General features: G+C 44.3%; 1 protein-coding gene across 1 annotated transcript in view; it reads left to right on the forward strand.

Moving 5' to 3' along the window:
• Positions 1 to 15,216, forward strand: part of LOC106584631 (phosphatidylinositol 4-phosphate 3-kinase C2 domain-containing subunit alpha) — a 67,197-nt gene that overhangs the window by 5,538 nt on the left and 46,443 nt on the right. Inside the window, exon 2 of the mRNA XM_014170115.2 lies at positions 4,747 to 5,958. Coding sequence (XP_014025590.2) covers positions 4,834 to 5,958 — 1,125 coding nt within the window. The 5' untranslated portion in view covers positions 4,747 to 4,833. The remainder of the gene's footprint in view (positions 1 to 4,746; positions 5,959 to 15,216) is intronic.

Raw genomic sequence — 15,216 nt, forward strand, 5'->3', positions numbered from 1 at the left:
AATGCGCTTGTTAAATCATCACCCGTTTGTCGAAGGAGGCTGTGATTTGATGAGAGATTTGATGAGAAATTAACAGGCACCGCATCGATTATATGCAACGCAGGACACGTTAGATAAACTAGTAATATCATCAACCATGTGTAGTTAACTAGTGATTATGTTAAGATTGATAGTTTTTTATAAGATATGTTTAATGCTAGCTAGCAACTTACCTTGGCTTCTTGCTGCCCCCGCGTAACAGGTAGTCAGCCTGCCATGCAGGCTCCTCGTGGAGTGCAATGTAAGGCAGGTGGTTAGAGCGTTGGACTAGTAACCGGAAGGTTGCAAAAACAAATCCCCGAATCCCCCCTGAACAAGGCAGTTAACCGCCGTTCCCAGGCCGTCATTGAAAATAAGAATGTGTTCTTAATCTGACTTGCCTAGTTAAATAAAGGTTTAAAAAATATATTTAAAAAAATTGGTGGCCAGAAATACCGATTTTTTTTGTTATGAAAATTTGAAATCGGCCCTAATTAATCGGCTATTCCGATTTAATCGGTCGACCTATAAAAAGATAATCTATTCAACGCAGATGCTTTTGACGCAATGTCATGATTTGTGATCATGGATGCTTATTTCATTTTTTTTATTTCACCTTTTACTTAACCAGGTAGGCCAGTTGAGAACAAGTTGTGATTTACAACTGCGACCTGGCCAAGATAAAGCAAAGCAGTGCGACAAAAACAACACAGTTACACATAAACAAACGTACAGTCAATAACATAAATAGAAACATCTATGTACAGTGTGTGCAAATGTAGAAGAGTACGGAGGTAAGGCAATTAATCAGCCATAGAGGCGAAATAATTACAATTTAGCATTAACACTGGAGTGATAGATGTGCAGATGATGATGTGCAAGTAGAGATACTGGGGTGCAAGAGGGTAAGTAATAATATGGGGATGAGGTAGTTGGGTGTGCTATTTACAGATTGGCAAGCTGCTCTGACAGCTGATGCTTGAAGTTAGAGGGAGATATAAGATTCCAGCTTCAGTGATATTTGCAATTCGTTCCAGTCATTGGCAGCAGAGAACTGGAAGGAAAGGTGGCCAAAGTAAGTGTTGGCTTTGGGAATGACCAGTGAAATATACCTGCTGGAGCACGTGCTACGGGTGGGTGTTGCTATGGTGACCAGTGAGCTGAGAGAAACCATATTCCGTGCTCTGGAGAGAGGGAGATATCAATCTATATAGATATGTGTTTCTGTTAGGACGCACCTCTAAACAACTTGGCTGCCAGGACGAAATGACTGAATTGGCGAGTTCAGCTATCTGTCAAGAAATGGGCGGGTTGAACAGTGTTTTCTGAAAGTATTCAGACCCCTTTTCCCACATTTTGTTACGTTAGAGCCTTACTTTAAAATTACTTTTTTATTTTATTATTATTCCCTTGTCAATCTACACACAACCTGTTTTTGCTTTGTCATTATGGGGTTTCAGTTTTTTTTGCAAATGTATTAAAAATAAAAAAACAGTACTTTGTTTAAGCACCTTTGGCAGTCTTCTAGGGTATGACGCTCCAAGCTTGGCACACACGTATTTGGGGAGTTTCTCACATTCTTCTCTGCAGATCCTCTCAAGCTCTGTCAGGTTGGATGGGGAGTGTTGCTGCACAGCTATTTTCAGTTCTCTCCAGAGATGTTAGCTCGTGTTCAAGTCTGGGCTCTGGCTGGGCCACTCAAGGACATTCAGAGACTTGTCCCCAAGCCACTCCTGCGTTGTCTTGGCTGTGTATTTAGGGTCATTGTCTTGTTGGAAGGTGAACCTTCGCCCCAGTCTGAAGTCCTGACCACTCCGGAGCAGGTTTTCATGAAGGATCTCTCTGTACTTTGCTCCGTTCATCTTTCCCTCGATCCTGACTAGTCTCCCAGTCCCTGCTGCTGAAAAATATCCCCATAGCTTGATGGTGCCACCACGTTGCTTCACCGTAGGGGTGGTGCAAGGTTTCCTCCAGATGTGACGCTTGGCATTCAATCTTGGTTTCATCAGACCAGAGAATCTTGTTTCTCATGGTCTGTGAGTCCTTTAGGTGCCTTTTTGACAAACTCCAAGCAGGCTGTCATGTGCCTTTTACTGAGGAATGGCTTCTGTCTGGCCACTCTACCATAATGGGCTGATTGGTGGAGTGCTGCTAAGATGGTTGTCCTTCTGGAAGGTTCTCCCATCTCCACAGAGGAACTTTGGAGCTCTTTCAGTGACCAACGGGTTCTTGGTCACCTCCCTGACAACTCTTCTCCCTCGATTGCTCAGTTTGGCCGGGCGGTCAGCTCTAAGAAGAATCTTGGTTCTAAACTTATTCTATTTAAGAATGATAGAGGCCTGTGTGTTCTTTGAGACCTTCAATGCTGCAGAAATGTTTTGATACCCTTCCCCAGATATGTGCCTCGACATATTTTGTAGAAACGTCTCAAGGATGATCAATGGAAACAGGATGCACCTGAGCTCAATTTCGAGTCTCATAGCATAGGGTCTGAATACTTAAATAATTTTGTTTTTTTTATTTTTTTTCTGTTATTTTTTTTTTATACATTTGCAAACATTTCTGAACCTGTTCTCGCTTTGTCATTATGGGGTCTTGTGTGTAGATTGCCGAAGGAAAAAAGTAATTGAATAAATTTTTGAAGAATGTTCTAATTTAACATGAATACTCTTCGAATGCACTGTAACTTGATCCTTCTGCTACGATTGGATAGAGCTAGGCTGTAACTCTGCTCCCTTTCATATCTCTCTCCATCGTGCATATCACTTGCTGCAGTTTACTGTTACTATGAGAACTAGCTCAATGGCATTAACTTTTGCTACCAAGCCATACATGAGCTTAATATCTGACAAGGAGAGCGAGCTTAGGAAAAATATAAAACGACGATGCGCTTTCTGTCTGAATGACTCAAATCTGCCCATAGTTTGAGAAGGGTGAACACACACACCAGCGCTGATCTACAGCTTTCTTGGTGCATAAACATGCCGGAAGATTCTTAGGAAGCTAAACCTATTGGTAACTTCTTATTTAGGCATTTTAAAACCCCTTTCCATATCACAACAGTAATGTAATGCGACTACCAACTGTCAATTTAAACCTCTCCTCAGGGACCCCCAGCCGTTCCATATATTTGAACTATTCCACAGCTAGCACACCAAATTCAACTAACTGTCAAGCCCTTGATTGAGGTGAGCTATTTTAATGCTACAACAAAAACGGTCAAATGTTTGAAAACCACTGGCCTATCCTATAGCATTAACAGATGCCATAGCTCACTGCATGTACTCCAAGTATAGGCTACTTTTTAAAAGGAAGACTGAGGGCAAAACTTAACAAACTGCAAATTCTAGGCTACATGATGTTGAGTCAAAAAATATTAAAATCATCCAGTACCACCAGTCTGCCTTCCTGTTTTCTTTACCCAGATCAAACTCGGTCGACGTCTGTTTGGCAGAATGTGGCTTCACAAAGCTGCTAGACAATGTTTGAGTGCTGCTCCCTCCATTGGTTTGCCACCGCTGGAATCTCTGCCCAGGATCTGATATTAGTACAGCTGATAAGACACTCTTGGGCCATAGCATACAAAATGATACAGAGAGCAAGAGACCTGTCTGGCTGCCTTTCATGCCAAATTCCTCATGTACAATGGCGCTAGGCTAGCTGGAGATCCCATGCACAGCTAGCCTTCACCACTATGAGAGGGAAGCTCAGGAAAGGGCTGTGCTGCCTGGGGGGAGAACTCTGACTGAGGGCCTGGGTAGTGAGGAGGAGAATAAGAGCGCTGTGTCGTTTTGAGGAACTCAATGAATGCACACGTTGCAGCCAGGGAGAGGTTTTTATCACAACACGTAGGCCTGTTAATGTTCTGCACCTACCCACCTGCACCATACTGCTGAGATTTGTTACAGAAGACAACAAATAAATTTTAAAAAAAGGCACTGTAATATCATGGTATTATCATTTAGCCTGTCTATAAAACATTTTATACGACATCATCATTTGATTAACGACCTACCCGTATCATGGTTGTTATGATCATAAACCACTGCGTTGTCAATTTTCGGGAAGAAGTAAGCCTCTGATAACATGGCTGTTACTTGCTGTTGTATGAGACAGACAATCAATTTCAATGAAAAGGGCATGCAGCAGATGTGTGTTGGCCAGATTCTCAACTCTTCACTCCAATAAAACACACAAGCCAAATAACAGTCACTTATTACATTGATCCGTACTGTAGCTACACTCAGTGAAATCAGTAAGGAAGATAGTTTATTTTGACGCACATTGTACTGTAGTGTGAAACCCATGTGACAGTCCTTGTGCTAGTCAGGCGCAGTAAACTTTAACAGGCTTTTTATGGTCTCCACCTTGACCCTGACTGCATCATGGTGTATTTTCTCTCTGCTGTCTCTACATGTTGAACAACTTCGATACTTCAGGATGTCAGTAAGCCTCTTGCTCTGATGTTTTTACAAGTCACAGTCAGAAAGGTCCTGTGTGATTATAGCTGATAAATCGTGGTAATACATTTTAAATAGCCTAGCTGTAAGGGAACAATGTAACGGCATTAGGATCGGCTAGTTTTTTTGTCTTGCAGACTTTACTATTGGCTATGGAAATGGCTCACTAAATGCAGAACAGATGCCTCTGTCGGACCCTGTCGTGGTTGTAGACTGTTCCTGGTGATGTCTGTATTGTGACTTGCACTCTTTTCCCATTCTTTCCCAGGTGTTTGAAGAAACAAATCTCCCACTGACCCATTGTCACAAGTGCTGACTACAAACTAGACTTATATGGCACCCTCAAATTGACATCATGGCCCAGATATCCAGTGGTAATGGGTTCAAGCTGGACGTGGCCCAGCCCATGGGGGTTGTGGGTAAGGAGGAGGCCCTTCGCATGGAGGCGGAGGCCTTAGCAAAACTACAAAGGGAGAAGAGACACACGCTCCCGGCGACCACCACCACTGCCGCTCCAAGGCCCGCTCCTTCCTCCAGCAGCCGACCAGAGAAGGACCTCATAGTCTTCCCCGATGCCAAGAAGCAGGCGGAGAAGGACAAGTTCCAGGACATCGACGTGGACAAGCTGACCAATGAGGAGCTGGAGAAGCTACTGCTGGACGACAGCTTCGGGGCCAACAGTGGCAAGGCCTCACGGCCCTCCTCGCTGCTGGGATTCAACCTCAGCGCCTCCTACCCGGGGGGCCAAGCCACCTGCAGCCCCTCTCCCTTCCCCAACGGCCAGTGGACGCCTTCCATCCTCTCCACCCCCTCCGGCTCCGGCATGTCCACGCCAACCCACCATCAGGCTCCCATGTTCCCCTCTGCTCCGTTCCCCAAGCCCCAGACCTGCTCCTTCCAGAATGGCTTTTCTCCAGCCATGCCGCCCTACATGGGCTTGCCTGGCCCGCAGACCTCCTTCATGGCCTTCACTCCTATCCAGCAGCCCGGAGCCATGGTGTTCCAGCAGCCCACCGTCACCCCGGAGATGGCCAAGCTCTTCCACAAGATCCACAGCACCTCGGAATACTTGAAGAACGGCAGGTCAGCCAGTACTGACCTGGATGCCGCCACGACCAGTGCCGCATCGCTGGCGCCCAACCCACCGCCACCTGCCGTGGAACCACTTGCCGTCAGCTGCTTCGAGTGGCTGGACCTGGACCCGCTCAACAGGTGCAAAGCTGAGGGTAAGGAGGGCACCTCACCGGCATCGAGCGGCACCGTGACTGTAGTGGGAGGGCCAGCCGGCGGGGACCCCTGGGACGCCGTGCTCCTAGATGAGACGGAGGGAGGGGCTGGCGGCAGCAGTCCACCAACTGAGGTGAAAGGTCATCTCGCAGGTCGCTCTCAGCCTCGGCAGTTGTCGGTGGGGGCGGGGGTCACCAGGAGCCACTCCCTCACCATCCCAGAATCCTCTTCCCAGCACAAGCCAAACAATCAGGTATGTCTAGTACTGTACTTGCATAAGACGATCATACAAACTCTCTCCAAAACAACTCTGTACACAACCACACCACAGCCGAAACAGGCAGTCATAACACAGCCAAAATAACCAAGTTCTAGCATTGCTCAGTCAAAATAACCCAATGTAGTTCAAGCACTTTAGCGCAACCAAAATATTAAAGGGTCCGTTCATCAAAAGCCGAGCCAAAACAGCAAGGCAAGTCCCACATCAATTACATCATACCGGCACTGCCGAAACCTCAATTTTTGTCCCTAAAGCAAATACCACTAGCCAAGCAATCGGTAATGGTTGCAATGCCCATTGCCCACACTATGCCTGCATTTAGACCGGCAGCCCAATTCAATTGTTTTCACTTATTGTGTCTCTTGACCAATCAGATCAACTCTGAAAAAGATCTGATGTGAAAAGGTCTGTGATTTGTCAAAAGGCCAATAAGTGGAAAAAAATATCAGAATTGGGCTGACTGTCTAAACGTAGCCCATGTGACAAGCCAAAACAAATGGGTAAGATTGTAGCACAATAAAATTATTTAAAGGGGTTCAACAAAGCCCAGCCAAAACAACTGGGTAACAAGTCCCACATCATACCAGCACTGCCAAAACATCAATTTTGTTTCCCAAAGCATGTAGTCTGGTATGGTTGCCCACACTTTGTGAAGGCTTGAGCTCTATACTTTTTTTAATCCTTTTTGAGAGGAAAGATGCGCTTTCTACTCTAAATCTGTCTGTTTTGAATCAACATTTCTGAGATTTGGGACAGGACCGAAGGCATGTGGCGCAAAATACCATTCGCCTCCATCATTTTCCTATAAGTGAGCAACCATCTGTCTAAAGCATTTGTCAGTGGGTTTGAGCTCAACTGAAGGGAGGTCACAGAATTGTTTTAACTTCTCTATATACACAATGACTCGTCTATCACTTTTTATTTACCGTGTCTCTTCCCTTTTTAGTCTGGTTTAGTCAGAAAAGAGATTTCGTAATGAGAGAATGAATGAGTAATAAGGAATAAAGGCCTAGCCTGTGTGTGTGTGGCGTTCCCAGAAAGCCCACTTCCTGTCTCATTGTATTTCTCTGTGTCGGAACAGGACAATTGGCTGCTGTCGCATTCTTCCCACAGAAACACCATCATTTCCGTTCTGCATGAGATGATTGTCTTAAATATAAACGGCGTCATTTGTTTATTTCCCCCCCACTGTCTCGGAGGCATAGTAAGCAGGACACCTGACCAATTGTGCTATTTTGTTTACTGTACGTTGACTATGATGGTCCAAAGTAGTGTACTATGAAGTGAATAGGGGGCCATTTGGGATACCACCTTTATGAGCCTCTTGATGTCTATTTACCACCACTCAACGAGCTGGGCCATAAGCAAAGAAGAAAATGCTCATCCAGATGCGACGCTCCAAGTGGCTGGGGATTTTAATGCAGGGAAACTGAAATCCGTTTCAACTTAATTCTACCAGCATGTCTCCTGTGCAATTAGAGAAAAAACTCTAGATCACCTCTACACACAGAGACACATGCAAATCTCACCCTCCATTTGGCAAATCTGACTTACTCCATCCTATTAATTCCTGCTTACAAGCAAAAACTCAAACAGGAAGTACCAGTGATGCTTTCAATATAGAAGTGGTCCAATAAGGCGGATGCAAAGCTACAGGACAGTTTCGCTAGCACAGATTGGAATATATTCCATGACTCATCCCATGGCATTGAGGAGTTTACCACATTAGTCACCGGCTTCATTAAGTGTATGGATGATGTAGTCCCCAGAGTGGCCATACGTACGTATCCTAACCAGAAGCCATGGATTACAGGCAACATCTGTACTGAGCTAAAGGCTAGAGCTGCCGCTTTCAAAGAGTGGGGCACAAATCTGGACGCTTATCAAAATAAAAAAATCCTGCTACGCTCTCCGACGAACCATCAAACAGGCAAAGCATCAATACAGGACGCAGATCGAATCCTACTACACTGGCTCTGACGCTCGTCAGATGTGGCAGGGCTTGCAAACTATCACGGATTACAAAGAGATACCCAGCCACGAGCTGCCCAGTGATGCAGGCCTACCAGAGAAGCTGAATGCCTTCTAAGCTCTCTTCGAGACAAGGAACACTGAACCTTGCATGAGCGCACCAGCTGTTCTGGACAATGTGAGTAAAACCTTTTAAACAGGGTAACATTCACAAAGCCGCGGGGCTAGACAGATTACCAGGATGCATACTCCGAGCATGTGCTGACCTTCACTGACATTTTCAACCTCTCCTTGACCCAGTCTGTAATACCCATGTTTCAAGCAGACCACCATAGTCCCCATGTCGAAAAATGCCAAGGTTAGTTCCTCAGTGTCCACATAACTAAGGACCTATCATGGTCCAAACACATCAAGACCGTTGTGAAGAGGGCACGACAACGCCTCTTCCCCCTCTGGAGACTGAAAATATTTGGCATGTGCCCTCAGATCCTCAGTTCTACAACTGCACCACTGAGAGGATCTTGACTGGTTGCATCACTGCTTGGTATGGCACCTGCTCGGCATTTGACAGCAAAGCGTTACAGAGGGCAGTGTGTATGGCCCAGTTCATCACTGGGGCAGAGCTCCCTGCCATCCAGGACCTCTATACCAGGCGGTGTCAGAGGAAGGCCCTAAATATTGTCAGATTCCAGCCACCCAACTCAGTCTGTTCTCTCTGCTACCACACGGCAAGCTGTAGCAGTTCTAGGACCAAAAGGCTCCTGAACAGCTTCTACCCAAAAGCCATGCTGAACAGTTAAACGGCAACCCGGACTTTCTGCTTACCTTTACCTACATGTACATAAACTCAGCAAAAAAAAAAAAGTCCCTTTTTCAGGACCCTGTCTTTCAAAGATAATTCACAAAAATCCAAATAACTTCACAGATCTTCTTTGTAAATGGTTTAAACACTGTTTCCCATGCTTGTTCAATGAACATACACCTGTGGAACAGTCAAGGACACTAAAGAGGCCTTTCTACTAACTCTGAAAAACACCAAAAGAAAGATGCCCAGGGTCCCTGCTCATCTGTGTGAATGTGCCTTAGGCATGCTGCAAGGAGGCATGAGGACTGCAAATGTGGCCAGGGCAATAAATTGCAATGTCCGTACTGTGAGACGCCTAAGACAGCGCTACAGGGAGACAGGACGGACAGCTGATTGTGTAACACCTGCACAGGATCAGTACATCCGAACATCACACCTGCTGGACAGGTACAGGATGGCAACAACTGCCCGAGTTAGACCAGGAATGCACAATCCCTCCATCAGTGCTTAGACTGTCCGCAATAGGATGAGAGAGGCTGGACTGAGGGCTTGTAGGCCTGTTGTAAGGCAGGTCCTCACCAGACATCACCGGCAACAACGTCGCCTATGTGCACAAACCCACCGTCGCTGGAAAAAAGTGCTCTTCTTTCAGTGCTCTTCACGTGGTTTTGTCTCACCAGGGGTGATGGTTGGAATTGCGTTTATCGTCGAAGGAATGAGCGTTACACCGAGGCCTGTACTCTGGAGCGGGATCGATTTGGAGGTGGAGGGTCTGTCATGGTCTGGGGCGACGTGTCACAGCATCATCAGACTGAGCTTGTTGTCATTGCAGGCAATCTCAACGCTGTGCGTTACAGGGAAGACATCCTCCTCCCTCATGTGATACCCTTCCTGCAGGCTCATCCTGACATGACCCTCCAGCATGACAATGCCACCAGCCGTACTGCTTGTTCTGTGCTTGATTTCCTGGCTACCCCCCCCCTGGCAAATCTGGTGCGGTCCATGAGCAGTATTTAATGCACCAGATACTGACTGTTACTTTTGATTTTGACCCCCCCCCCCCCCTTTGTTCAGGGACATATTATTCAATTTCTGTTAGTCACATGTCTGTGGAACTTGTCTCAGTTGTTGAATCTTGTTATGTTCATACAAATATTTACACGTTAAGTTTGCTGAAAATTAACACGGTTGACGTGAGAGGACGTTTCTTTTTTTGATGAAGTTAGTACTTCAATCAATCAATCACCAAACCTACATGTACATATTACCTCAATCAATCACTGCAACTACCTCGTACCCCAGTACACTGACTCTGTACCGTTGCTCCTTCTATATAGCTCATTGTTGTTTTATTTTGTTACTATTATCTTTTCATCTATTAGTGTGTAAGTAAGCATTTCACTGTAAAGTCTACACTTTTTGTATTCGGCACATGTGACAAATAAAATTTGATACATTCAAATTTCACAGATATTTGTTATATCAGATTTGACCTAAAACCCTTTCAATGTGTCTGTCACCAACTGTATACCATTAGTTGAGAACTATGTCCAGTTCACTCTGCTGTGTTTGGTTGTGGAATGTCTGTTTTTCTGTGAACGTTTCTGGTTTGTTTATGGCTGCCTGTCTTATGTCTGTGTGTGTTAGACATACTACTGTTACATAACGTGTTGTCTGTCTGTCTGTCTGTCTGTCCATGCTCTCGCCTTAACTGTGTGTCGCCCTAGTTTGCTAGCCTAGCTGCCAGGCAGCAGTAATGTTGCTATAGCCTAAACAGGGACAAGCCCATACAGCTCCCCACCATGCCCCACTGCAGACTCATTTGACAAGCCCCAGAGCGGCCCAGTGTTGCCATGGCAGCAGGCGCTCTCATGTAGGCCGAGTGTGTAAGACTGTGTGTGAGAGTGCTGGTGGGCAAAGCACTACTCTCAACCAGCATGGCACAGTGGTGTAGTGTTACCTTCTTCAGACCAAGACACCCCTTATCGGTTTCCAGACCCATAGTAATCTGGCCCACAGCCTATCGCAGTCAACTCCCTACTCTAGCCAGAGTGCTGTTTTGTTATTTGTCATTACCCTCCAGATTAACTGATTGGATGTTGGCGGTTGGGTATAAGTAAGCTGTTGTTGCTAACACTTCAAGGGCTGGCATCAGATGTTGCAAAGCAGGTGGAGTTTGTTTCTGTGGAAATGTTTGCTCTTGTATTAAATGAAACAAGTGAGCTTAGTTCAGGAGGTAACAATTGTATTTACATCTCTCTTCTCTTTTTACATTTTTTTTTCTCTTTTTTTTTGTTGTTGACAACCTGTGGTAGCTAAGCCCAGGGCCGGGCCCTTGTATTGAAGAAGCAAAGTCAAGCAAACCAGCATTAATCGTTGTTCGAGCAGTTATGTCTCAGATTAAAAAAAACCCCCAAAAAACAATTTAGTCAGGCCAGCTCCCCCTGCAGTTTGTATTGGAAAGCAGAGAGGACTTCCCAGCATGCAGTAAGCCCAGGGGACATCACCATCTGCAACAGAGCACTGAAGTGCACCGTAGAGTTCAGTCATTGCGAAGTCACGACTTTTGTACGCACAGAACGCCTGTGTCGTCACAGCAGAGTACTAGCTAGGACTTGCCTGTTACGACAGGCTATGGTGCTTGTTTCTGTGTGTGGGGACTGTTGATCAATGGGTGTTTTAAAATTAGAGCATGTGTGTTTATGTAACCAAAGGCCACCTCAGCTCTGTCTTATCTTCCTCCATTTTAACAGCTTTTCACATCTCCGCACGCCTCTGCCAGAATCTCTCATTAAAGCGGCAATAGCCTGGCGGGTAGGAGCGTCGGGCCAGTAACAAAGGTTTCTGGATCGAATCCTCGAGCTGACAAAGTAAAAATCTGTCGTTCTGCCCCTGAGCAAGGCAGTTAACCGATGACGTGGATGTCGATTTAAAGCAGCACCTCTCTGATTCAGAGGGTTAAATGCGGAAGACACATTTGAGTTATACAACTGACTAGGTATATCCCTTTCCCAATAAACTTTTTGGGGCGACCCGACCACATTCACAAAGAAATTTGAGTTATATATCTGTTATTCTCATTGAAAGCAAGTCTAAGAAGCAGTAGATTGGTTCTGTGTGTGCTATTTCTATTGTTCCCATTCTTTGAAGTTTTGTTTTAGTATCTTTTACTTTGTTTTGTACACCAGCTGAAAATACAATATTTTTGGTTATGGAAAACATATTTCACAGCGATTTAAATGGCACAATGATTCGCTACACTATACTGGCTTATTTTGTGACATATAAACTGAAATTAGGCAAACTATTAGAATTTTAGAAACCAGGAAATGGCGGCACAGTTATGACCAAATTATAATTCTCCTTCTGCGTACTGTTCTCTTCCATACGTCCTGTGTGGTGGTGTATCGATGGGCCTACAGAGTGACGATGGATACAAGTGAACTGTCTTCACCTCTCACCCGGTTTTACTTTCAACAAACAGGAAGTGCATTGTGGGTTAAAATTGTGGTTGAGAGGGAAACGCCAATGGCATCCTCTGAATCAGCTGGTGAAGTCCTAGCTAGACAACAACTGCAACCTTTGTTGAAAAATGAGATTTCTATAATGCCACAGTGGAAGTTAAACTAGAGAGAAATCATTAACTTCCTGATTTGAAAGAAGTCAAACTTAATTTGGTTAGCTGGTTCTCTTGACATAGTTAACCAGGGCCAACCAAGAATAGTGAAGAGGTTGAGGAAAGTAGAATAGACTCCTGCCAGTGGAAGTCTACAGTATTACTAAACCACTAATAACCTGGGCTAGTGAAGTAGGTACCATTCTAGGACTGCTACAGGCAGCAAAACTGGACAAGCCTGGGACAATGGAGTGGTTTACTGTACTATCTTAAGACTGACCTAAGACGGAGGAGCTGTAAAGCAGACCGGACCTGACTCAGAACAGTAGGGTGGACTAAAGCAAACCACATCAGATTAATGATCTGTGAGTCACATGGGCCTTACCCGTCCTCTCTCTCTCTCTCTCTCACTCACTCAGCCACCCCTGTCAGACAATGAAACAGAGAAAACAAAGACAGGCCTGTCTAACTGTACACCCCGGTGTCTGTCCTGTGGGGGGGTGTGAGTGAACACACTGCTCTCCCTGCCTCATTGGATTATCTTTGCGTGTTTGTTTTCAATGAATGGATTGTGTATAGAAAACACAAACACTGCTAATCCCTCACTCCTTGCTTGCCTGGCTAGATGGGATGTACAATGTGCTTGGTGAGAGCAAGAGATTGGGGTCTCAGCCAAGTCGACGCTACTAGCACACTGCTTTGTAAATATGTTTCACTTTAATACTATTTGAGGTCAAAACAATGTTTGTCTCTGTAAAAGTTCTCCGCAACAGATACTTAAAAAAAAAAAAACTGCTTTTCAACGAAAAACTACAATAAGCATTTTCTTATTGGACAAGTCCAGGTAGTCTTTCCATATTCCAGTCGGTTGTCTTCCGTTTGGCGCCTAATGAACCCTGATGCCACTTCTAGGTTCAGTCACATTTCATGTCCGAGTTGTTGGTTTTGCTTGTGTGAAGTTAAGAACTGCTGAGCAAAGTAGCTCATAAAATAATGCTCAATCTGCTGTGTTCTCACCCGCTGAATGACGAACAATAAAGCAGGCAGACTCTTATGTTGCAATACAGCATTACCATTGTACTACTCACTTCATCAATTACAGATAGACAGCCATGACATCCTGTTATTATAAAGAACTGGAAAGATGGGACTTTCTCTATAAACAAACCTGACATTACCTTGCTGGCCATTAAGTGTGCATGTTTAGATTTTGCATAGATCTCTTAACATGGAAGTGTAGAATCAAATGTTATTTCACATGCTTTGTAGACAACAGCGAGTAGAAAATAACATGGCTATATACAGGAAGTACCAGTACCAAGTCGGTGTGCAGGGGTATGAAGTAATTGTGGTAGCCATGTACTGTACATATAGGTAGGGGTAAAGTTACTAGGCAACAGGATAGATAATATACAGTAGTAGCAGCAGCGTGTGTGGGCGTCTGTATTGTGTGTGTGTGTGTGTGTGTTGGCACCATCTTAACTATGCCTCTGTCGGGCACCATCTTAACCAGTCTCGCCAGGGGCTCCAATAAAACCATTAGAGGTTTCTCTTTTTTTGTTTACCTCAAATGTTATTAATCAGTTTGTTTCATTCATTACTACATACACCCAGGTATTGGGATACGAAATAAAAACAATGAAAATGATTTAAAAAAACAATATACAGTGCATTCTGAAATTATTCAGACCCCTTGACTTTTTCCACATTTTGTTACGTTATAGCTTTATTCTAAAATGGATAAAAAAAAAAAAATCCCTCATCAATCTACACACACTACCCCATAATGACAAAGCAAAAACAGGTTTTTAGAAACCGGAAATATCATATTTACGTAAGTATTCAGACCCTTTACTCAGTATTTTGTTGAAACACCTTTGGCAGCGGTTACATCCTTGAGTCTTCTTGGTTATGATGATACAAGCAAGGCACACCTGTATTTGGAGTTTCTCACATTCTCTGCAGAGCCTCTCAAGCTTTGTCAGGTTGGATAGGGATACCCTAACGATTTAATCCATTTTAGAATAAGGCTGTAACATAACAATGTGGGAAAAGTCAAGGGGTCTGAATGCACCAATGATACCAGCCCACTGAATGAATGACATGGATGGAATGGGCGATAAGCTGTTGATTTAATTTAGAACAATAGTGTAATGTTTGTTATGCCTCTATCTGCATTGGCGCTCATGTTAATAATTTGACCGTGTGCCTTGCGGGTTGATGCCATTCTCTTATGTTTTTCTTTTGTAAAAAGAAGCTCTTACAGGACCGTTATTTACTGTAACTCTATTACTAATCGAATGTATTGTAAGGGAAACGAAAACATGCTATGTGTTGCGTTAGGCCTTTAGAATAATGCAACACTTATCCTTGACTCGATCCAAGTTGATCAGCGGGAAATAAACAATGCCGGTCAGGCCCATCGAAACTATGCCTAAAATAATTTCACACATAAGAGTTACCCTATAGACAAGATTTAAATGTACAATCATCTGAGTGACTATTAGGCCTATCAGTTTGTACATGAAGAGATGTCATTTACAGCTGCAGGGAAAGGAGCATCACTTTATCAAATCCTCCTTCAGAGTCACATGCAGGTAAAACGTTAGGATTTCTATATAGTATCAGAAAGAGCATGTTCTGCTGGTTCTCTGACATTTATCTTTGTCATATAACTCTCTCAATTGAAGAGGTGCAGCTCTATTTCCAAGTGTCAGTTTTTCCAGGAATATCCGTGCTGTCCATGCATTCAGAACATGACCACTCGCGCGGCAGCATTGCTCTGGCTACTAGTAACATAAAAGCAAAAACTAGTAACATAATAAACATACAATTAAAA

This window comes from Salmo salar, chromosome ssa23, assembly GCF_905237065.1.
Source record: "Salmo salar chromosome ssa23, Ssal_v3.1, whole genome shotgun sequence".
In the NCBI taxonomy this organism is placed as follows: Eukaryota; Metazoa; Chordata; class Actinopteri; order Salmoniformes; family Salmonidae; genus Salmo; species Salmo salar.